Consider the following 21,592-nt stretch of genomic DNA (forward strand, 5'->3'; position numbering starts at 1 on the left):
CAGAGAGAGTATTAATTAACTCTGTTGAGTCTCTCACCAATATGTTCTGAGACCTTTTATTCTCTCTGAATAGACCTTATATATTAATTAAATGGTACTGTAATACATCATATTATGAATTTGAAAGCTAATGTTATCCGATATTTGAATGTCTAATCGTGGAAGGCTGTCCCACACATGTGGCTTTAATGAATGCTATAACCCGACAGATGGTGTACAACAAGTTGTTTTGTTTGGATTTGGTTGGAATGAAACAAGTGACACTTTGATACCCAAAAGCCGCCGCAAATGCTAACATGTTTTCGGGAAGGTTTTAATGATCTTTGGAATTTTTTACGGTCCACGCATATGTTATGTCCGTTCTCTTCCAGACGAGAGATCACAGCATCTTCTACCCATTAATCTTCTTATTATCTTGTTTTTGATGTACCGCTGATTCCAACTTTTCCTCTTTTCTGTTTAGAACTTTAGACTTTGACCCTTAATAATTTACTTGTAGTAGCTCAAAAAGGATCTAAGAGATCATTGACTTTGTTTCTGTCAACGGAATTCATTGACTTTATATGCTTGAGTATGAGAGCGTATATAAAGTATATACACACCATCATTTGGATGCTCATGCACTAGCCTAATCAGTATTATATAAGTTTATTACTTCTCTGTGTAGTTGGACATTTGCCTATGTCAGAGATGAAAAGCTTGTTTACCTTCACGCTGCCATAACCATAAGGTCCATAACCGGTTTTGAGTCAAATTTAATAAATAGTTTACATAAACATAAACCTTCAAATTTGTAAAAAAAAAAATATAAAAACTTTTACTAAATTACATATAGCCCTAAAATCTCCCGACGCATAATAAGTCATTCTTATGGGTGGAATTTCTTAAGAATTTCCTTATTGATTTAATCTCGAATTAATAATGAACATTCTTAGATTTACAATTCCCAAAATTATACTATTTGTAAAGTACAAGGGGTATGTTTTCTTATACACGCTTCGACCTAGCATTTATAGACTAAGTAAGCCAACACAATTCCTCCATGTGAAAGCTGGTGAAAGAAAAACATATACATGTGTAGGTTCTGCATTTATACAAGCAACACTGTTTAAAACAAAAATTGTAAGAAAAGCACTGTTCCTTTGTTTTTTTGATAAAAATACTATGCCTCTAAATAATGTCACTTTAATACTCCAAAATCCGAACAAATCTAAACCATTAAAATTAATGATTAATATAACCCATTTTCGGAAAAAGATAACTCAATTTTAAATATTTTTTATATACACAACATGTTCTAATCTTATAGAATAAATAGAATCGCTATTTTTGTAATACATTTAAAAACAAGGCCAATTTGGCTGGAAATACACGAAAGAGAAGTTAATTAGGAGTTCATGCAAAACAAAAGATAATTAGGTACTTGGAGAGAGATGCATAAGCGAAATTACTCACATGTCCCGTTGTAATATACAAGTTGTGTATATAGGCTGCAGAGCTATAGTAGGTATATCCAGCTTAGATACACCTGTCAGGTCTTGTCAGACGAAAACGACATTTTGTCTCATATAATTCGAACAGATCAAATTCCCACGTGTTTGACACACAATGCAGCAACCATAATAATATAAATTGTTACTTATTTACACTTAGCCTTTAAAATTTTCCTTATTAGATGAATAAGACGAAAGTTTGTAATATAGAAACTATGTCAGAATTTGAACGAAATCAAACACACAGGAACACATTTTAACAGCTTCGCTAATACCAAAGAGAATCCATATAAACACATTTCTCAACAGAATGCATGATTACCAGTATCAAATACCAACAAAAACATTTTTATTCCACCTCTTAATCTTATAAAAAAATAGCACCAACAACAATAACATGAAACAAAATGAAATGAAGCAAACCAAATGGTGAAGCAAATCAATATTGCCTCACCGGTACGAGTAAACAGAGCAAGCTGGTCACTCAAGCCTACACTTTGTGCTTGTACAACTTCAATACTTTTAACCCACCAGACCGTAAAGACCGTGTTATCCTTAGCTTCCTTTTCCAGTGATGATTTGTTCGAGGGGTATAAGGACACCCATTGATCGTAACTTAATACACCAGGTTCCTCTTTAAAAAAAATCAAACATAGAAAATCATTTATGAAGGACTGATGTATAGAAGTTTGTTCCCTACCACAACTATAGTCAAAACACTCCAACCACTTCCAGTACTAACTCAAGTCAAACCCTCTCATTAACGAAACCTTTTTGAGAGGCTGCAACCTTATGAACAAAATACAACTTTGCCAAATATTTGCTAAGCAAAAAGATAGAACACCAAGACACCAGTAGCAAATCTTATTCATTTTTCCTAAGCTCTTGAAGAGGAGCAGCAACAGAACCAATATTAAACCCTGGGTCATAACCCGACAACAGGGAAATAAGGAAAATAGTAGCATAGTTTCAAGTTCTACGCACCTCCACCAGCAGTTGTCTACAGTCAAACAAGAAACCAAAGAAATAGATTTTGTAGCCAAAACGAGAAACCAAAACGAGAAACACCATTTATTCCATTCGTTAATGAAATTACAAATGCTCAAAGAGCTCAAATCATCAATGAAACTCAGCAGTGTATGGTTTAAACATAAACTCAACAATGTATGAGGATCCTGCAATTGAGGAAACAAATTAATGTCTAAAATTCCATAGCCAAGTAGAGTTCAAATCATCTATATTTTCTCGTGATACTACTTTCCCAAGCTCTCCTATAAACACGTAGCTTCCTCATGAAACCAGCATAGCCACATCTAATACCATTTACAATTCCTTGCAAGTCTGATATCTGATCCATAACAAGATAGGAAAGCTTAAAGTTCTCAGTATACCTTGCTCAAATGATGATTGCCTCCAACATTCCATTTCCGCTCTGAAACCCATTATCGCCTTTAGATCCTCTGTATTCCCGTTCATCGTGAATCGCAAAGATCCGATCTTTCCTTCAATTTCCATAGAATCCCTAAGAGAGGCCCTTATCTGCAATTGAATCGCAAATCGCCGAATCCTTTTCCAGCTCGTACTCTGTCTACTTGATTCGTTTTCCATCCTCTTCCCCGTCCCCTGAACGCTTCCTTTCCTCGCGCAATGTAAGAGAGACATGATCCTGATGAAGATCCTTGTTAACCCCTGAAAAAACCTTGCAGAATCCCCAAATCCAATCGAGCACCGCCATCTAAAAACCTAGATCTTGAGTCGCCTTTTTCTATCGCCATTTTTCCTCTGTTGAATATGTATTTTATTAATAAAAAATTAGAAGGGTGTCAGAGATATTTTTCCATACCTATAGCATAACGATGATGTCGATTACTAGGTTATAGGGGTACTTGTGGGATATATGGAAAGTGAAACAGTAGGATTCCAATCACCTAAATAATTTTAATATCGTGTATATCAAGTGCAATTACCCTAAAAACAAATGGGTATTTTATATAATAATTTCCTGAAAAAAGAATAAAAAAATAAACAAAAGAGGACGAAAGAGAGGATCCAATTGAAAATCGGATAGGATCTAATACTAAATCAAGGCTGTGTTGTTGTTGTCTGGTCAAAAAGAAAAAAAAAACTTGGGATTTTGATTAGATCCTTCAAGAACTTCATTTACATTGGCAACTCCCAAAGGCCTTCTTTCTCTCTCATTAGATTCGAATCTTTTACTTTTCACATGATCATCATCACGAGATCCTCTCCTCTCCTTCTTCTACTTGTTTCTCCTCCTCTCAACTCAAAACGTTAATCTCTAACTCAACCCTTGTCTGAACAACAGCAAAAACAACAACAACACAGGTTCCTTGAAGTTTTGTCCTTTTTTTCCCGCTACATTTCGTTATTTCTGTTAATAAAGTTTTGATTCTTGTGAGAGAAGAATTAAAGGTTTATCATCGTTTTTGATGTTGTGCATGAATTAGAGAATGGCTGGTACATCTACCAAGAGGTTCCCTCTCTACGCTAAGGACTATGAGCTCTTCGAAGAGGTAGGTGAAGGTGTTAGCGCCACCGTGTACAGAGCCAGGTGCATTGCTCTTAACGAAAATGTCGCCATTAAGATCATGGATCTAGAAAAATGTAGAAACGACTTGGTTCGTTACTTCGTTATCTCCATCTCTCTTTTTTAATTGTTTTTTTTTAACATATAAAAAAGTAACATTTTTTTTTTAAATGTAAATTTTTTTTTGGTCTTGTTAATGCAGGACACGATACGGAAGGAAGTTCACATTATGAGTTTAATAGACCATCCGAACCTGTTGAAAGCGCATTGCTCTTTCATCGACCGTAACAGCTTGTGGATTGTGATGCCGTACATGTCTGGTGGGTCGTGCTTTCACCTCATGAAGTCTGTTTATCCAGAAGGTCTGGAGCAGCCTATCATCGCTACTTTGCTTAGAGAAGTGCTCAAGGCTCTTGTTTATCTCCATAGACAAGGACACATCCACAGAGATGTTAAGGTAAGTCAATGTTTGTGTTTGATAGAGATCATTAGTTATGCCATCTAAATGTTTTGTTCTAGGCTGGGAACATTCTGGTTCACTCAAGAGGTGTGGTTAAGCTTGGAGACTTTGGAGTTTCAGCGTGCATGTTTGATAGTGGTGAAAGGATGCGTACAAGGAACACGTTCGTTGGAACTCCTTGCTGGTGTGTGCTTAGATTCTCTTTACAATAAGCTTTTTATTAATGTTTTATTTAAGCTAATGGAATCTTTTGGGTTCTGAAAGGATGGCACCTGAGGTTATGCAGCAAGTAGACGGATATGATTTCAAGTAAATGTTTTTTCTACTCTATCTTAACAGCAATCACAAGCGTTAATAAGCATTAGACTTAATTCATTTTTTCGGTTAACTAGAGCGGACATATGGTCGTTTGGCATAACTGCACTAGAGCTCGCTCATGGTCATGCCCCATTTTCTAAATATCCACCTATGAAGGTGAGTGTCCTTACTCCTTACTCTATTAAAGTCTCTGCTGTGTGTTGGTTGCTGTCTACTTAATGTCTCTAATCTGTTAATTATCTCAGGTGCTGCTAATGACCTTACAAAACGCTCCTCCTCGTCTTGACTATGAGAGAGACAAGAAGTTCTCAAAGGTAAATGTGATTTTGATAATGTAACAACATACAATGAGTAGATTCCATTTGTCTTTTCACTGAGAAAGAAACACTCTGTATTCATTTCTTCAACAGTCGTTTAGAGAGTTAATCGCAGCCTGTTTAGTAAAAGATCCAAAAAAGCGTCCAACCTCAGCAAAGCTTCTGAAACACCCCTTCTTCAAACATGCTCGGTCTACAGATTATCTGTCCCGTAAGATTCTCCACGGTCTTTCTCCACTTGGTGATCGTTTTAAAAAGCTCAAGGTGAGTTTGAAGCACTTCTTTTAATAATATATTAGCAGCTTTTTCTAATATCTCTTATGTTGTCTCTATAGGAAGCAGAGGCTGAGTTGTTTAAAGGCATAAATGGTGACAAAGAACAGTTATCTCAGGTACAAAAATGATTATTTACTCAATTATCTATGCGGTCTACTTTATTTAGAATCCTATGTTACTTTCTTGCAGCATGAGTATATGAGAGGAATCAGTGCTTGGAACTTTGATCTGGAAGACTTGAGGAAGCAGGCATCACTTGTAAGTAAGGTCGTGGTCTCAAGAGTATACTTTTAATCTCACGCACACACTCAATGCTTTCATTAATGTTTCTGTTACCAGAATCCAGATAGTGAAATGTGTAGTTCAGAGGTTGGGGATGACGTACCAAAAAGAAAGCCAATGGTGCAAAGGTCAAAGACTATGTCTCTGGACATGTTCAAGATCTCTGATAAGGCAAGTGTCTTTTGTAGCATATCTCTTGTGTTGCAGCTAAACATCACGACATTATCAAAATTTTCAGGATCTGATGATGAGTTCGAGTAATAGTCTAACGTACGGTGCAGTACTACCTTCCTTTCATCGCAAGTTCCTCCCAGCTATAGGGTACTCTCTCTACAACATTTCTCTTCTCTATACATCAGTTTTGGACGCATTCATTATACTGCAAGAGTCACATAGTTTGAAATGAAAATGTTTGGACGCAGATATCAAGTTGGCACGTTTTCTGAGGAAAGAAAAGCACTTCGTGAAAGAACTGCAGAGTCCCTCGCTCTTGAAGAGTCACATCAACCAAAAGAACCATTAGCTGATACCAAACCTATACTCTCTATTGAAGATCCGCATCAATTAGGATCATTAGGGGATACCTTGCAGACGCTTGCTCTTGAAGAACCATTAGGGGATAGTACCAAGCAAATGGGAAAAGCAGGAAGTGAGCCGGTAAATTTTTTGATATGCCTTTGAATATAAACGTCATGTGGTTTATAAAATTGACAAGACAATATTTCCTTCATCAGGAGAAACCAAAGAATGGCTACACAGTTAGTCCTGTGAATCAGGCGTCTTGCACAGCTACTGAGATACTCCCACTGTTACAGAGTCTCTTGTTTCAGAATGACATTCAGAGGGTGTGTCATGTGTGGCCTATATATATTCAAATACTTTTTTTTATAGAAAGTACTCTCCTAGCTTCTGAGCGTTTCACACTATTTTTGTTTATTTTTTTTGCAGGAGAAAGTCATTAGATTAATTAGATTTTTTGATCCAACTGCTGGTAATGTCTCTCATTTCTAGCCTGCTCTTCTCTGTTTGAGTCTTTCTTACAATAAGTTTTGATGATCTTTGTTTGTACAGAAACTGAAAATCCAATCTCTAAAACAATCCAAGGAGTTCAGGTATCTTCTGTTTCTTATTATGGATGTCTATCTAATGTATACTTATAGAAACCTCAAAAAATTCGTACAGATGTATACATCATCAAGGGAGAGAGAACTACAATCTCAGGTTGATTTCTTGGAGAAAAGGTAATGAATGAACTAACTTCTTTCCTTCTTTTTTTAATTAAGATATGATTAGTCAAGTTGAGATAAGGTCTTTTTATGAGTTTTCAGTGTTGAGATTCTTGTAGAGGAAGTGAAGAGAAGAAAAGAAATAAATGATCAGGTACAAAAGATAAAAAAAAGAAACTGACTTTAGAGACCAAATAATATATAAACTAAAAATGTTCTGTCCATCTGCAGCTAGAAGGACAGATCAGATCTCTAACTAGTAGCAGCAGCAACAGCCTTCCTTGAGCTTTTGTCTCTTCCAACATGAGGATAATAATAATTATTTTTGTCTGTATTCATTATTTAATTGTTATTATATATCATAATTCCGTAGAATCACAGTTGCTGTGAATCCCATATTCATTCCTCTAATCAAATCAGAAATCGACAAGCAAGAGGAGGTAATCTGATTGGACTATTTAACAAAAGTCTATTTAAAGTGTTTTTGTACGTAAGATCCGATTGGTTAAACCCATAAACACACACTAACTAACATATCATATATTCTATATATATACTATTGTCTAAAACCTGCATTCTGTTTCAACCTACTCCATTATTATGCACCATCATCATCAACTCCTGCTTTGCTTTAACTTTGGCCTAATCTGGCATATCTTTGACGTCAGTACCTCTGCCAAGATAACAAAAAATGGGTCACTATTTTCCTACGGAATTAATGAAAGTAATAGCATCCTTTAGCAATCTTGTTGACTTAATCTATACGTATTCTCCAAGAAAAGTAAAAGACCTTGGTCCATAAGAAAACATTTGCACTTTTAGATATATTGACGCAGGAAATAAAATGGGTAAATATTATTATTGGTCGTCTGATTATGAAACTTACGTACCTGATCAAAATACTAGTCTGAATTTCTATGGTTCTTGATTATATCCAAAAGAAGTTCGTCCCCAACCACTTCCCTCATCTTCCTAATCAGCTGCTCTCTCCTCACCTTCCCTTTCTGACAAGACCAAAAAAATCAAATTAAACCACATTCCATACAGTCAAAATGATATCACTCATCATAATCATACCCGAAAATCAACATAAGTTGTCAAGATCACGTTCATTCTTGGACGGTCCAGTGACTTTGAAAGTATAGACATGAGTATTGGGAAGCTAACACATGGTGACCTCGCTCTCCCCAAACCACCACCACCACCTCTAATAAGACCTGAAAGATTACAAAACATTTCACTCTTGAACTACTGAATATTATCTATAAGTTACATCACAAAATAACTAAGTTTTGTAATGTATTAAAATACCTCTTAGCGTAGGAGACTTGAAGCTCACGACATGACTCGGAAGGATGTAAGAGTTCATGTTACAGCTCCATATCACATACTTCCTCGGATTCTCGAGATTATCCACACCACAATCATACTCACTCGAGCTTGGGTACGTTTGCTTAGATCCAACGATGATTCTCTCAGGTTTGCCAAGAATCAAACGGCACAAGAGAAGATGTTCAATCCCTTCCTCATCAGCTTCACCGAGTATAGCCCTAAAATAGATAAAAAAAACTCACGGTTACAAGATTGCTTCCTCAGCAAGTAACTAAAACATCCAGCGTAAACCCTAAACTTACGCAGCCTTAGAGCATGTATGATGAAGAAAATGGACTCCAACGCCGTGAGAGCGATCGTCCTTCTCGAACTTCTCGACCTCGCTGCTGCTAAACCCGTACGAAACGATGCGTTCGATCTCTTCCTTGGAGCCGGAGTACCAACCGTACCTCACGTTAGCGTCTCCGCCGTTCTTCCTCTTCATAGCCTCCGCGAAGACGTTGGACGCGGCGAGCTTCGCCTTGGCTGTGATTCTCTGCGCGGAGGTTTTACGCACGGAGACGACGGTGGTTTCGGCGGCGTGGAGACCCATCCCGGAGAGGAAACAGTTCTTGACGACGTCGTATTCGTGGTTTTCCTCGCGAAGAAGAATCGTTGATGAGTAGTCTCCGGAGGCGTGGTGGGAGAGTGAATCGATGATCTCGCCGTTGTCCACGATCTCCACTTGCGCCGCCATCATCATCAATCGCAGAGAGAGAGAGAGAGAGAGAGAGAGAGAGAGAGAGAGATGGTTTGTTTTTTTTTCTTGGGAAAGAGGAAAGTGTAATGGCGGTTTTAAGGTGAATACAGTTATAGACTGTGACGTTGAAAAGCAACAAGGCTTGGAGAACAAGGAATCTCCTTTTCCCACTTTCGTATTATACATCAATTACTGTAAGTTAACTCATTGTTACAGTTGTTTTTTTGTTTTGTTTTGATGGGTACAAAAATTAAAATTGATTGAAATATACATATGGGAATACAAAATGCTTGAGTTGAATCTAAACCAAATAGGCAAATACAATACGTGTACTGCGTGTACATATTTCAATGTCGGTTACCGTATATGGCGATCAAATGTACGTACGGAATCTCTTACTTTTCTTTATGACAAGGGTGACTAAAAATATTTTTGTATGAAATGAAACTAAATGTAGATAAATTATGCATTACAGAATCTTCCCTTCCACATTACATATTTCTGAAGTTTTAATAACTGATTACATAAGCATATATAATAGAAAAATATAATTCTAACGAAGAAATATTCACTGATTTAATTTTTAAAAACGGACTAGATTTTTCTATCGGGTTTGAAATATGGGCTGAACAAAGTTATGGGCTTTGAAAATCTGATCCATGACTTTCTTATCTCCTAGCAATCCGATGGGGTTAGAGAAGATTTAAAAAACGAATCCGTTAAATTTGCGCGGGTATGGATTCTCGGGTCAAACGGTACACGACGTGACTCCAACTCTCAGTCACTTAATAATTCAAAAAAAAGAACGATCATGGCGACCTCTTACCTCCGTTATTCTTTTTATTATTTTCCCGGGAAAACGAAACAAGGACAGAGAGAGAGAGAGGACCTCCATTATCATGTTTTTTTATTTATTTATTTGCATTTGACATCTTCAAATTATACTTCTGTAATGGAACGCATATCTCCTCTCTCTCTGTCCAGCTTATGTCCAGGTCCTCGCTTTATAAACCTTAAAACTAGAAAAAAATAATTAGTTAATTTGAGTCTTCTGTTTCAGACTTTTTAATTAGTTATTTCCAGTTGCAGACTGTAATATAGTAATTCTTTTGTAATCTGTAGAGTTCTTTTTAATCAAGTTGATCGGTTTCACTAAGGACCTTCTGGATTTGAGTGTTGTTTCTGGGGAATAAAATGTCTGACTCGCCCAGTTCTTCCCCACCAGCACCTTCCTCCGATTCAACTCCGCCGCCGGATAACTCCACCGGTGGTGGTTCTGCTCCTCCACCAACCGATTCAGCACCACCTCCTAGTCCCCCCGCTGATTCAACTCCGCCACCTGATAACTCCACCGGTGGTTCTGCTCCTCCACCAGCTGATTCAGCACCACCTCCTACTCCACCGTCTGATTCAACTCCGCCGCCTGATTCGTCATCTCCGCCGCCGGCGACTCCTCCTCCTGTATCCGAGCCCCCGCCTGATTCCCCACCCCCGGATGCTCCACCTCCAGCTGACCCCACACCTGTAGACTCCGGTTCACCACCACCGGAGCCCACTAACTCTCCTCCACCTCCTCCTCCTCCGGAGGAATCTGAACCACCACCGCCTCCACCAAATGAAGAAGACAGCTCTCCTCCTCCTCAGCCACCGCCGGAGAAATCATCTCCTCCGCCATCGGAAAAATCATCTCCTCCACCTCCGGAGAAATCATCTCCTCTGCCTTCAGAGAAATCATCTCCTCCGCCTCCGGAGAAATCGTCTCCTCCGCCTTCGGAAAAATCGTCTCCTCCTCCTACGTCTTCACCGAAGTCAGCACCCAAGAAGAAGAAAAAATCATCACCACCACCACCTGGAGCACCCACCAAATCTCCTTCAAACGCGCCGCCACCGCTCAACGCACCTCACGCACTACCGCCCAAGTCCACCGCCGCAGGCGGACCTCTCAAGTCTCCCTCTACCGGAGTCCCCAGCTTCCCGCCGCCGCCTCCAAACGGCAATGACAATGGCTATCAAGGGAAGACTATGGCCGGAATGGCAGTAGCCGGGTTCGCAATCATCGCCGTAGTCGCCGTCTTGTTCTTTGTCAGAAGAAAGAAAAAGAGAAACGTTGATGCCTACAGTGACTCACAATACATGCCTCCTCCAAACTTCTCCATCCAATCAGGTAAAAAAAAAAAAAAATCTTGATCAATCTCTCATCTTCATGTTCTGTCTTAAACAAACACAAATCTTTAACCCTTTTTAAAAACCATGTATAGATGGTTTGTTACACGGACAGAACACAACAAAGGGGTACTCTGTTCCTGGTGGTTACAACACACAACAACAGTCTTACAACACACAACAACAGTCCGACAACACCAGAACCAGCTTTGGTAGCCAAAGAGGGAGCCAAAGAGGTTACCCACCTGATTCGGCCGTGATGGGAAGTGGTCAGACGCATTTCACTTATGAAGAGCTAATGGACATAACCGAAGGATTCGCTCAGCGAAACATACTCGGTGAAGGTGGGTTTGGTTGTGTCTATAAAGGTAAACTGCACGACGGAAAACTAGTTGCTGTGAAGCAGCTTAAGGTTGGTAGTGGACAAGGTGACCGTGAGTTTAAAGCGGAGGTTGAGATCATTAGCCGTGTTCACCATCGTCATTTGGTTTCTCTGGTTGGCTACTGCATTTCGGATGTTGAGAGGTTGCTTATCTATGAGTATGTTCCTAACCAGACCTTGGAGCATCATTTGCATGGTGAGGATTCATTTACCATTTTCTTCATTATGTGTGTTAGTTGACATGTTGTTTCTTTTACACTTACTTACATGGAGTTGTATTTCTTGACAGGGAAAGGAAGGCCAGTCCTAGAATGGGCTAAGAGAGTCCGAATCGCTATAGGTTCTGCCAAAGGTTTGGCGTATTTGCACGAAGACTGTAAGTCCTTTATGCCTGTGAAGGCAATACTTAGGCGTTTCATAATCACAGAGGGAGGATGAATCGCCATCTTTTGTTTTGTTTTGCAGGTCACCCAAAAATCATTCACAGGGACATAAAGTCAGCAAACATCCTGCTGGACGATGACTTTGAAGCTCAGGCAATATAGACAACCATCCTTTTTTTTAACACTTCTGCTGTTTGGCTGTAAAGTTTTAGTTGATAATACTTTTATTTGTTCTTAACTTTCTGCTTCTTTGGTGTTTAGGTTGCTGACTTTGGACTTGCCAAGCTCAATGATTCAACACAAACCCATGTATCAACTCGTGTTATGGGAACATTTGGGTAAGATTTTGAGAAGAAAAATTCTTTTATAGTATTAGGTGCTTGAACTTCTAGAACTGACAATGGTTAACCAGTTTGTTTATATAGAGATGTTATAAGGCTGAAATGTTTTATTGCCAAAACATTTAAGTTGTTGAAAAGTACATGAGCTTCGTTATTGGGTTTTGTTTTTCAGGTACTTGGCACCAGAATATGCACAAAGCGGGAAACTGACGGATAGATCAGATGTTTTCTCATTTGGGGTTGTTCTCTTAGAGCTAGTAACTGGACGCAAACCAGTCGACCAGTACCAGCCTCTAGGAGAAGAGAGTTTGGTCGAATGGGTTAGTAAATACCAGTCTGAAAACATTCCTGTTATACATGGTTGGTTATAGTTACTCAAAAGACATAATCCATAAAACTCACAGGCTCGTCCGCTGCTTCACAAAGCCATTGAGACTGGCGATTTCAGCGATTTGGTTGATAGACGGCTCCAAAACAATTACGTTGAAAATGAAGTTTTTAGAATGATTGAAACGGCTGCTGCATGTATTAGGCATTCTGGTCCTAAACGTCCACGCATGGCTCAGGTGATTTTCTTTTTACACTTTCCAACAAGCTCTTTATGAATAGACAAAAACTCTCCCAAAATGAAGAAGTTTATATGCCTATGACTCACTCTCTTATTACTTAACTCTCAAAATCCATATTAGTAGCAACAATATTGACTAATCAAATGTCACATAGATAGCACAAATATACATCTCATGTTCTAGTTGGTCAAATTTGAAAACTTATCTTCTCCCATAAAACTTGGTTTGAAATAAGGTTGTGAGAGCACTGGACAGTGAAGGAGACATGGGAGACATTAGCAACGGAAGCAAAGTGGGACAAACCAGTTCTTATGACTCTGGTCAGTATAACTCAGACGCCATGAAGTTTAGGAAAATGGCGTTTGGTTTTGATGACAGCTCAGATTCAGGAGACTACTCTGTCCGAAGCTCCAGTAGAGGATCCTATGGAGCTTCCACTGAGTTCACGAGGAACGAATCTGAGAACCGAAAGTTCAATAACAGGCAGTACTGATTCAAACATAGGTGAAGTTACTATACCTCTTCACTCATGCTTGAGCTCTCTGTACATCATTAATGCTCTTTGTATTTTTGTGTGAGGTGCATTTTCTTGCATAGCCACCTTTTGGTTTTGCTCCATAATGGCCATTTGCCTCAAAAAACTTATTATAGGTTAGAACAAGAAAAAGCAAAAAAGAAAGAAAGAAAGAAAAAGAACTCATAGAAGTTCTGAAAGAGTGATTTGAATCTTGTTTGCTTTTTGTTTATGTGTTTGGTTTCAGATTTTTGTTGAGTGTGATGAGGAAAATGAAGAATTTTATCTTCTGATATGTAACATCTTTTACAGACCTGTTATATGTTACTTATCATCTTGATTTCATATATAACTTAATATCCAAAGTTCCATACTTATATGAAACAAAACCAATAGACCCAAAACAAGAAACACTACAAACAAAAACAAACAAGAAATAGATAAAGCTAAACAAGCTTGAGTAAGTCTCTTGTCTTATTTAGATCATTCTCCTGACCGGTGCTTGAAGCCCCAACCACCATTTTGCCGGTCACTGGAACCTTACTCCATGTTTAACAACTGGAGGTGGTCCTTTCTTTCCTCCTCCTCCTCCTCCTCCTCTCTTGTTATCAAACCCAAACTCAATGTCTCCTCCGTTTCGACCAGATGGTTTGCTCATAGGACCAGAAGGTTTGCTCATTGGACCAGGACGCTTTATATCAAACCCAAACTCCAAATCATCACCTCTCTCTCTTGGCTCACGCTCCACAGGTCTGATCTCACGGCTCTTCTTTGACGACGGCTTCTCATGCTTTGAGGGTTTGTTTTTGTTTTTGTGATCTTTGCGACCGCGGTTGCATAGCCTTCCAAACACACAAGCCAGTGCTGCTAAGATTAGGATGGCAGCTATAACTATGAAAGCTGTACCGAATGAGCCACTTGAACCAGATGAAGAAGGAGGCGCATAAGAGGAAGGTGTTGAAGTAGAAGAAGATGGATACACAACCAGAGGTTGCTGAAACTGTTGTTGTTGTTGCTGCTGTTGTTGTTGTGGCTGCTGCTGTTGTTGATCTTCCATTTTTTGTTGTTTTTGGGCTTGGTTTTGATTGTGAGATTTTGGGAGCTCTGTGATGTTGAAGAGCACTTCAATTTATGTCATTTCCATCTGAAATGACCAATGTATTAATAGTGCTAACACTCTTCTCTATCATCATTCTCCATAAATAAAGTTTATTCAAGGCATGGTGTTTTTTTCTTGAAATAAAGTTACATATTGCTTTAATAAAAAAGTAATGTGGGTTTGTTTTTTATTGTTTGTCATCAACAATGTGAATTTATTTAAAGAGATGCACTTTCGAACATTTTCTGATTGCTTTGTTAGAAGAGAAAGTGAGAATTTGGTTAAGTATTTTTGAGATGAGACACACAACTCATTGTTTCCAATAAAGATATGAATCTAAAGATATGATGAGTGGGCATGCTGCTTTACCAATCATCACCTCTTTCACTATTTTTCAGTCTCAAATTTTCAATCCCATAGTGCTTGTATGTATCTTGTGTATTCTTTACTAAAATAAATTTTGATTTTTATAAAGCTGGCCTCAATATCAGGAGTGAAATCATCAGATTTTTCATTTTCAAATAAAAGTGGGAATATGGATCCACTAATCTTGCATAAAATACTTGTACACCATCAAGTCTACTTTAGTATTAAGAGGTCACTTTTCTTGTGGATTTCTAATAGCATTTACTTACTTTAGTTTTGGAGTGGGGTTCCACAAGAGAGGATGTTATTGGAATGTATTCAACATAGGGATTAGTGTAAAACACATTTTGAGTTCTTTCACGCAAATATCTGTTTTCATCTTTTCCTTTTCATATTATTTTCAAACTTTTTGTCTCCTTGAATGTCCTTTTCTTCCCAAGATAATGTTGAAAGTTGAAATGTTCACAATGACATTTTCTTATCAATCACAATGGCCTAATGTGATCATCTTTAGATTTTAAAATTTTGATTCTTTATTTGCTTTTCTTTTTTTACGAAGAAAGAAAAATATTCCTTGTGTGATAACTCCTGATAAGGCCTTCATGTCTCTTAATGGACCAAATTCAGTACTCATTATAATGGGTCACTAATTGATAAGTCATTCTTCCTTCGCTAATAGAGTCATTCTTAATAGTTTGTTATTAATTTTTTTGTTAGAGCATTTGTCTATTTTTTGCTCTTGTTTCCCCTTCTATGTTTACAGTTTGTTTTGTATATTAAGCATATACAAAAGAAGCCGATATAATGTTTCTGAATCATTAATACTTTTTTTGTGAAAATCAAAGAAACAATTTGGTCCAAGTTAATGAAATAAGATAAGTTATGTCCGAAAGTAACGAAAAACAGAGAAACTAAAGTAATTTCATTCACCATAGAGCAAAGGAGCCATCACTACGCAGTGATGATGTTTTCGCCAAAACGGCATACATCTTCAATAGTTTGTTATTGAATTTATTTCTATTTTATTTTCTTTACCAATAATGAATTGTTTATTGAAATTTTATGTGTCTTGAACTTTTATTTACCTTCTATGCGATCTTATTCTCTAGTCTCTAAAAAGAAGCCAATATAATGCTTTAGAATCATTACTATATTCTTAAGAAAATCAAAGATAGAACTTGGTCCAAATTAATGAAAATAAGAAAAAATATGTATAAAATAAAGAAAAATGAAAATCTCAAGTAACTTCATTCATGATTCACCATATTAACTGATGACGTATTCGGCCAAAACGGCACGCAGTTCGTCACAGCGTGGCGAGAATTTCAACGTTACCATCTTATTTTCCGCGTTAAGTCCAGCTAGAAAACGACACGTGGCAACCGTGTTCCTCAATGGTCTGGTCTCTTTTGTCTGCAAGGTTTGCCACTCTAGGACCGTCGCATCGCAATCTTCTTCGTCCATGTGTATCACATGGTGGTTTGTGTGACCCAAACACCAAACATAAAAGCTTCCATACGACTGGACCACTACAAGAAGCTCTTGTTCTTTTACGCTTTGTCGATCGCTGTTTGGAAGATCACGCCTGTGTATCCTCTCGATCTCGGTGAGGATTGTCGGAGGAAACAAAAAAGCTCAGTCTCTCGCTTTAATGCTCTCACAGATTGATTCTCTGCTTCAGATCTGATAGTGATTAGTGCTTCGTCGTCGCGGGTAAAATAAAAGTTGCTTTTACTATAGTTAAGATAAAATATTAATTTGTCAGCTTTACTTTGATTGCGTGATTAACTTATTGATGCTTTGTTCTTTGTTCATGTGTTTTTTTTAATGTCCGAATTGGCTCTGTGCTATTATATTTTTGGTTCTGATGATCAAAGTTGATTTTTTTCTTAGCCATGTCCCATGATGATAAACTTTTGATTGGTTCCAGTGCTTTATATTCAAGACATAAATGGGAAAGGCTAATGTTAACAATACTGGTTCAGACACCAAGAGAAATGTAGTCTCAAGTGTGTTTGATCCTGCATTCTCTAGATTCGTTGGACTCTCTCAGAAGCTTCAAGCTCGTGTTAAGGTTATAATTTGGTTTCACACATGCTTTCAATGTCCTTTGATGTTTTTTATCTTCTAACGTACTGACAACAAAAGAAGCGTTTTTGCGCTCTTTGCACAGTCCCAGCTGAAGAATCTGACCGCTGATAAGCATGGGAGGGAAGATAATGAAATCTCATCTAACTCCATACAAATGGACCTGGAGAAGCAGCTAGATAGTTGGAGAGGAAACCCTTCGTGGACTGATCAACCCCCAGTCGTTAAGGTGATCAATAGACTTCACTAGCCGGTTCTTTTCAGCGCTAGTGAGAGAATCTTGTTATATGACAGAGATAATTTAATCTTGGCAGGTGAGTATTCCGAAAGGGTCGCTTTGCAATCTCAAAGCTGAGGTGAATGTTGGTTTACCCCCTGATGCAGTTTATAACATTGTGATTGACCCTGACAACAGAAGGGTCTTCAAGAATATCAAGGTACTTCTATCTTACCTTCTTCCTCCATTAGAGGTTAAGCTCCAGCCTGACCTGTGATCACATTTATAGGAGGTTCTGTCGCGGAAAGTAGTGGTGGATGAAGGATTGAGGCAAGTGGTGGAAGTAGAACAAGCTGCTTTGTGGAGATTTCTCTGGTGGTCTGGAACAATCTCAGTTCATGTCTTGGTTGATCAAAACCGAGCAGATCACTCGGTAAGACTACTAAACAAAAAGTCTTTTGAGTCTTTTTCGTGAGTGGTTTGTGAAAAGGAAATGTGTTTGCAGATGAAATTCAAGCAAGTGAAGAGCGGGTTCATGAAGAGATTCGAAGGAAACTGGAAAGTAAAGCCTTTGTTTGTGGACGAGCATATGTGCGATCGTCTGAAACCAAAAACACTGGAGGAGTATGAGCAGTGTACTGGAGGTAAAGGGAGGGTCGGATCAAAGGTGACGCTTGACCAGCTAATACAGCCTGCGATTGTTCCACCACCTCCCATTTCTTGGTATCTGAGAGGCATCACGGCCAAGACAACAGAGATGCTCATCCATGACTTGTTGGCTGAGACCGCTAAGATCCGCAAACGTTTGGCAACCGGAGAGACGGATGATAGTCAGTCGCTGGATGAGCAAATGATTGTGAATCCCGGAGATATAAAGGAGAGATGGGCTGCACACAGAAGAACATCAAGGAGACGTCGAAAAGATTTGTGCTGATTCAGTTCTTGAGGAAAACTGTAACCCAGTCCATGATTTTGGTTGGTCATAGAAATGTTCATGACTTTTGGGATCAGATACGTATACGCTTGCTGTCCTAAGATACAATTCATCACTAATGGAGAATGTTGAAATTTTTCTACAGCCATGGCTCTACGAACTACAAATGACGAAGAAATATTCAATATGTACTAAAGAATTTATCTTATTATGCCCACGCTTGCAAATGAAGTACATAATGTAACAAGAAAGCAATAACATTCATTCATCAATCCAAGGTTTGAACAAATAAAAATGCACGAAAACTATTTAAAGGGGCTCATACTAGTAAGGTTTTTAGGTACACATCTACTTGCACAATCAGAACATTCATACAATAGCCAGTAGCAAAAAGGTTCATATAATATTTATAAGCTTTCTCTTGCATCCAGAAACTTTACCAACATACAGCAGGAAGAAGCATCTCGATGCAATGCTATTTTACTTCATTACGCCTGCGTAAGGGAGAGAGTATAAGCGTCGCAGAAAAGAAGAAACAATCTTTTGTAAGATTTGTTTTTTTTTTTGTAAGCTTTTGTTACCTTGCCAGCGATGTTGTTGGATAGCCAGTCCAGACCTTCGTACAGTCCTTCACCTGACGTGGCGCATGTGCTCTGAATGTACCTGTCGATTGCAAAGGAAGACATATAAATTTAAAAACAAAAGAATGGTTTAAATTTTCAGAGAATTGCTAGGATATGTTTATTTACCAGTGACGCTGACGCAGGGAGTGAAGGCCAAGCTTATCTGTGATTTCGGCGGCATTCATAGCGTTTGGAAGATCTTGTTTGTTGGCAAACACAAGCAACACAGCATCACGCAGCTCATCCTGCAAAAGAGGAATACAGTTGGCAAGTATAAGACTTTCTAAATGGGTAATGATGAAATATATACTCTACAAAATATTCTGTTCAAGGAGTTTAATTAGCAATCAATATGAACCTCATTAAGCATCCTGTGAAGTTCATCTCTAGCCTCAACAACTCTGTCCCTATCGTTGCTGTCCACGACAAAGATCAGACCCTGAGTGTTCTGGAAGTAGTGCCTCCACAAAGGACGGATCTGAAAATCAAGTTAGTTTCTTCAGTACTAGCATAGAAATTTACTTTCCGCAGAAACGTGAGATACACAATACTGCTGAAGAATTTAATACCATACCTTGTCCTGACCCCCGACATCCCACACAGTGAAACTGATGTTCTTGTACTCCACAGTTTCCACATTGAAACCTGTTTATGAACCTTGAGTTTAATATTCATCACAATCACAAAACCAATAGTATTATCATGATGGTGTGAAGGAGAAGCATACCAATAGTGGGGATGGTGGTGACAATCTCACCGAGCTTGAGCTTGTAGAGAATAGTGGTCTTACCAGCAGCATCAAGACCAACCATCAGAATCCTCATCTCCTTCTTTGCAAAGAGCTTGCTAAACAGCTTCGCGAAACTCAACCCCATTTTTTTTTTCCTTTTAAACTGCAAAAACCACAACGGATCAGGTAGATCCAACACACAGAGGTTGAAACATGCATAACGGATCACATCTTCTACAACTCAGAAGCTAATAACTGGGAAATGATTACAGATCCGCAGAAAAGCATAGATCCAGATCAGAGAAAGCGTACCTCTGCACCGGAGGATCTGCGAGAGAAGCTTAAGAGAGACGCGACGACGATGATGAATCAAAGGATTATTAGTGGGAAGATTGATTTTTTTTCTTTTTAATAAGGGGAAAGGGTTACCGGCTTGTACGTCGCTTTTCACGCCGGTTAACGAAACAAATAAGAGAAAGTTACGAACGTACCCCTTTGAATCTTCGTTGACCGAGTATATGTTCTTCTTCCTCACGGGGTAATACAGTCTTAATTAATCAATAGTCGACACGTGAACAATAATAGCTCCTTCCTTTGATGCTACTTCATCTCCAAACTCGATATATGAATTTTGTAGCGATTTAACTAATTAATATAGCATGATTACATACATCTACTAATGATATATTTTTAGTTAAGTATTAGGAAATTTTAAGACATTCTATTTACTTCATCTTCATTTTTGTTATATTAAGATTTGTTTTAAAGAGGTCTCAAAAATTCCAGTTTAAAATAACAAACTAATCAATTTATTAAAAAATTGAACCTGGTTTAACCTTTCAGTTTGGTTTTAGTTTGGTTCTGTTCTTGTACGTTGTTTTGGTTTGTGTTAACCGTTGATGTCTGCAAGAGTATTTATTTATTTCTTGAGATCGTCTTAACTCAATGGTTCTGTGATGAATAAACCATGCTTTGACAAGTTAATGGTGAATCACAACAGAACTGATCGCTTCATGATAGTTCAGTACATTATTTACTTGCTACCAACTGAGAAAGCACTCGTTAGGGATCTTGGAACATGTAGAAGCTTTTAAATTCATAAATCAATTGTTTTGTTACTTTCTACAATTTTTTCTTATATATATTTTTTGAGAATTGGAATAAATTTTTTATATTTTCAAGCAATTCTTTTAAACTTGTCTTAATTTAAATCTCATATATCTATTTCTGATTATTCTTTTCCTTGGAGGAATTACAAAACATTATAGAAGTATGTGCACTTGCAATAACAATTAATTTGATATTAATTTTCTTGGTGTAATGCAACTTGTAGTTGTAAGATAGAGAGAATACAATAAACAAAGTGTAGTAATCGTATTCAAAGAGGAAACAACTAGAAAATGAACATGCTTACATGTAACAGACAGAACCATGTTGTCTGTAGATTCTTAGTATTAGGACATTGTTGATGCATGGATTGGGTATAAAACTGATTGAAGCTTTTCCTTTCCATGGCTATATCTTACATAACGAAATTTGAAAGTAATGTCAATTGCTATGTGTTTTAGTCAAAAAGAATGTCAAATGATGTGTGATGATTAATTCTAATGGCTCTTTTAGTTCGTGTGCTGCCATGAAAAACCTCTTTCGGAGACAGCAAAACTAATTGTTTTCGAGGCGACGTTTTTAAATAAAAATGAGAAAGCGACGAGACCTGAGCACGAATGAGAGAGAAACAGACAACGAGAGACAACTAGCTCCGTTTTATTTTCTAGATAAAATAAACAACGAGACTTAGTATACACTTAATTTCCAAGCTCAAAAGCTCATCGTGACTTCCATTTTATAGTTTCTTAAATCATTTCTTCTAAAGTCAGCCGATTCGTGTCTTCCTCTAATCTCAGGTTCAACTAGTAACTATCAACCCGCCGCTACGGTTTAATTTTTTTGGGGTACTATCACAACTCTTCCAAACAAAGAAGTACACTTTGTAAAATAAATAAATATATATATATATATTTGATAAATTTCTTAGATACCGTAAAAAATTATAAAAATTAATACAAAAAAGAAAATTTCTGAAATAAAATTACTTAAAATTAAGATAATTTAACTACTCTAAATTTTAAATTATTATTCTAAGCTAATCTCTTACATACTAAATTATACACTAAACTCAAATTCAAAAAAAA

The 21,592-nt window shown here is 37.8% G+C and overlaps 7 protein-coding genes across 9 annotated transcripts; 3 read left to right on the forward strand and 4 right to left on the reverse strand.

Moving 5' to 3' along the window:
- Nucleotides 1-1,741: 1,741 nt before the first annotated feature.
- Nucleotides 1,742-3,378, reverse strand: LOC106349182. Its single transcript, XM_013789114.3, has 2 exons — nucleotides 2,885-3,378; nucleotides 1,742-2,127 (listed from the first exon to the last, which is right to left on the reverse strand). The coding sequence occupies exons 1-2, from the start codon at nucleotides 3,153-3,155 to the stop codon at nucleotides 1,796-1,798; spliced, it is 603 nt and encodes a 200-aa protein (XP_013644568.1). The 5' UTR covers nucleotides 3,156-3,378; the 3' UTR covers nucleotides 1,742-1,795.
- A 220-nt stretch (nucleotides 3,379-3,598) lies between these two features.
- Nucleotides 3,599-7,354, forward strand: LOC106416495 (serine/threonine-protein kinase BLUS1). 2 transcript variants are annotated; one of them, XM_022709167.2, is made up of 19 exons: nucleotides 3,599-3,839; nucleotides 3,962-4,132; nucleotides 4,244-4,498; nucleotides 4,561-4,685; nucleotides 4,766-4,810; nucleotides 4,894-4,975; nucleotides 5,065-5,133; nucleotides 5,230-5,400; nucleotides 5,472-5,528; nucleotides 5,602-5,679; nucleotides 5,752-5,865; nucleotides 5,933-6,015; nucleotides 6,117-6,351; nucleotides 6,429-6,539; nucleotides 6,643-6,685; nucleotides 6,766-6,806; nucleotides 6,877-6,935; nucleotides 7,023-7,074; nucleotides 7,152-7,354. In XM_022709167.2, the coding sequence occupies exons 2-19, from the start codon at nucleotides 3,965-3,967 to the stop codon at nucleotides 7,203-7,205; spliced, it is 1,842 nt and encodes a 613-aa protein (XP_022564888.2). In that variant the 5' UTR covers nucleotides 3,599-3,839; nucleotides 3,962-3,964; the 3' UTR covers nucleotides 7,206-7,354. The 2 variants fall into 2 exon arrangements, with proteins under 2 accessions (XP_022564888.2, XP_022564889.2); XM_022709168.2 differs by having other exon boundaries at nucleotides 5,602-5,670.
- LOC106416494 (probable inactive poly [ADP-ribose] polymerase SRO3) lies at nucleotides 7,231-9,361 on the reverse strand. The gene is made up of 5 exons (XM_013857389.3): nucleotides 8,555-9,361; nucleotides 8,232-8,470; nucleotides 7,998-8,137; nucleotides 7,811-7,924; nucleotides 7,231-7,593 (listed from the first exon to the last, which is right to left on the reverse strand). The coding sequence occupies exons 1-4, from the start codon at nucleotides 9,175-9,177 to the stop codon at nucleotides 7,823-7,825; spliced, it is 1,104 nt and encodes a 367-aa protein (XP_013712843.2). The 5' UTR covers nucleotides 9,178-9,361; the 3' UTR covers nucleotides 7,231-7,593; nucleotides 7,811-7,822.
- A 316-nt stretch (nucleotides 9,362-9,677) lies between these two features.
- LOC106416941 (proline-rich receptor-like protein kinase PERK13) lies at nucleotides 9,678-13,455 on the forward strand. The gene is made up of 8 exons (XM_022709573.2): nucleotides 9,678-11,155; nucleotides 11,250-11,732; nucleotides 11,826-11,912; nucleotides 12,002-12,072; nucleotides 12,181-12,257; nucleotides 12,433-12,580; nucleotides 12,665-12,826; nucleotides 13,065-13,455. The coding sequence occupies exons 1-8, from the start codon at nucleotides 10,186-10,188 to the stop codon at nucleotides 13,320-13,322; spliced, it is 2,256 nt and encodes a 751-aa protein (XP_022565294.2). The 5' UTR covers nucleotides 9,678-10,185; the 3' UTR covers nucleotides 13,323-13,455.
- A 210-nt stretch (nucleotides 13,456-13,665) lies between these two features.
- On the reverse strand, nucleotides 13,666-14,579 carry LOC125576319. The gene has a single exon (XM_048736116.1). It carries the CDS (start codon nucleotides 14,398-14,400, stop codon nucleotides 13,873-13,875), a length of 528 nt encoding a protein of 175 aa, XP_048592073.1. The 5' UTR covers nucleotides 14,401-14,579; the 3' UTR covers nucleotides 13,666-13,872.
- A 1,610-nt stretch (nucleotides 14,580-16,189) lies between these two features.
- On the forward strand, nucleotides 16,190-18,191 carry BNAC06G31500D. Of its 2 annotated transcripts, none has more exons than XM_013858959.3 (6): nucleotides 16,190-16,414; nucleotides 16,739-16,882; nucleotides 16,982-17,125; nucleotides 17,211-17,333; nucleotides 17,403-17,546; nucleotides 17,619-18,191. In XM_013858959.3, exons 2-6 carry the CDS (start codon nucleotides 16,760-16,762, stop codon nucleotides 18,045-18,047), a joined length of 963 nt encoding a protein of 320 aa, XP_013714413.2. In that variant the 5' UTR covers nucleotides 16,190-16,414; nucleotides 16,739-16,759; the 3' UTR covers nucleotides 18,048-18,191. The 2 variants fall into 2 exon arrangements, with proteins under 2 accessions (XP_013714413.2, XP_013714412.2); XM_013858958.2 differs by having other exon boundaries at nucleotides 16,200-16,521.
- Nucleotides 18,192-18,288: 97 nt separating this feature from the next.
- Nucleotides 18,289-19,872, reverse strand: LOC125576318 (ADP-ribosylation factor 2-B-like). Its single transcript, XM_048736115.1, has 7 exons — nucleotides 19,713-19,872; nucleotides 19,398-19,563; nucleotides 19,245-19,315; nucleotides 19,029-19,148; nucleotides 18,797-18,915; nucleotides 18,629-18,710; nucleotides 18,289-18,541 (listed from the first exon to the last, which is right to left on the reverse strand). Exons 2-7 carry the CDS (start codon nucleotides 19,543-19,545, stop codon nucleotides 18,536-18,538), a joined length of 546 nt encoding a protein of 181 aa, XP_048592072.1. The 5' UTR covers nucleotides 19,546-19,563; nucleotides 19,713-19,872; the 3' UTR covers nucleotides 18,289-18,535.
- Between the last annotated feature and the right edge of the window lie 1,720 nt (nucleotides 19,873-21,592).

This window comes from Brassica napus, chromosome A7, assembly GCF_020379485.1.
Source record: "Brassica napus cultivar Da-Ae chromosome A7, Da-Ae, whole genome shotgun sequence".
NCBI lineage: Eukaryota > Viridiplantae > Streptophyta > Magnoliopsida > Brassicales > Brassicaceae > Brassica > Brassica napus.

Excerpts from the sequence above, each read along its gene's own strand:
- LOC106349182 (XM_013789114.3), bottom strand. The coding sequence starts at position 3,155 with ATGTCTCTCTTACATTGCGCGAGGAAAGGAAGCGTTCAGGGGACGGGG. Across the intron at positions 2,128-2,884 it reads GCAATCATCATTTGAGCAAG|AGGAACCTGGTGTATTAAGT; the intron begins GTATACTGAGAA and ends TTTTTTTTAAAG.
- LOC106416495 (XM_022709167.2), top strand. The coding sequence starts at position 3,965 with ATGGCTGGTACATCTACCAAGAGGTTCCCTCTCTACGCTAAGGACTAT. Across the intron at positions 5,529-5,601 it reads ACAAAGAACAGTTATCTCAG|CATGAGTATATGAGAGGAAT; the intron begins GTACAAAAATGA and ends ACTTTCTTGCAG. Across the intron at positions 6,352-6,428 it reads GAAAAGCAGGAAGTGAGCCG|GAGAAACCAAAGAATGGCTA; the intron begins GTAAATTTTTTG and ends TTCCTTCATCAG.
- LOC106416494 (XM_013857389.3), bottom strand. The coding sequence starts at position 9,177 with ATGTATAATACGAAAGTGGGAAAAGGAGATTCCTTGTTCTCCAAGCCT. Across the intron at positions 8,138-8,231 it reads CAAGTCTCCTACGCTAAGAG|GTCTTATTAGAGGTGGTGGT; the intron begins GTATTTTAATAC and ends GTAATCTTTCAG. Across the intron at positions 7,925-7,997 it reads CAACTTATGTTGATTTTCGG|AAAGGGAAGGTGAGGAGAGA; the intron begins GTATGATTATGA and ends TGGTCTTGTCAG.
- LOC106416941 (XM_022709573.2), top strand. The coding sequence starts at position 10,186 with ATGTCTGACTCGCCCAGTTCTTCCCCACCAGCACCTTCCTCCGATTCA. Across the intron at positions 11,156-11,249 it reads AAACTTCTCCATCCAATCAG|ATGGTTTGTTACACGGACAG; the intron begins GTAAAAAAAAAA and ends AACCATGTATAG. Across the intron at positions 12,581-12,664 it reads AAGAGAGTTTGGTCGAATGG|GCTCGTCCGCTGCTTCACAA; the intron begins GTTAGTAAATAC and ends TAAAACTCACAG.
- LOC125576319 (XM_048736116.1), bottom strand. The coding sequence starts at position 14,400 with ATGGAAGATCAACAACAGCAGCAGCCACAACAACAACAGCAGCAACAA.
- BNAC06G31500D (XM_013858959.3), top strand. The coding sequence starts at position 16,760 with ATGGGAAAGGCTAATGTTAACAATACTGGTTCAGACACCAAGAGAAAT. Across the intron at positions 16,883-16,981 it reads AGCTTCAAGCTCGTGTTAAG|TCCCAGCTGAAGAATCTGAC; the intron begins GTTATAATTTGG and ends CTCTTTGCACAG. Across the intron at positions 17,334-17,402 it reads GGGTCTTCAAGAATATCAAG|GAGGTTCTGTCGCGGAAAGT; the intron begins GTACTTCTATCT and ends TCACATTTATAG.
- LOC125576318 (XM_048736115.1), bottom strand. The coding sequence starts at position 19,545 with ATGGGGTTGAGTTTCGCGAAGCTGTTTAGCAAGCTCTTTGCAAAGAAG. Across the intron at positions 19,149-19,244 it reads ATGTCGGGGGTCAGGACAAG|ATCCGTCCTTTGTGGAGGCA; the intron begins GTATGGTATTAA and ends CTTGATTTTCAG. Across the intron at positions 18,711-18,796 it reads TCCCTGCGTCAGCGTCACTG|GTACATTCAGAGCACATGCG; the intron begins GTAAATAAACAT and ends TGCAATCGACAG.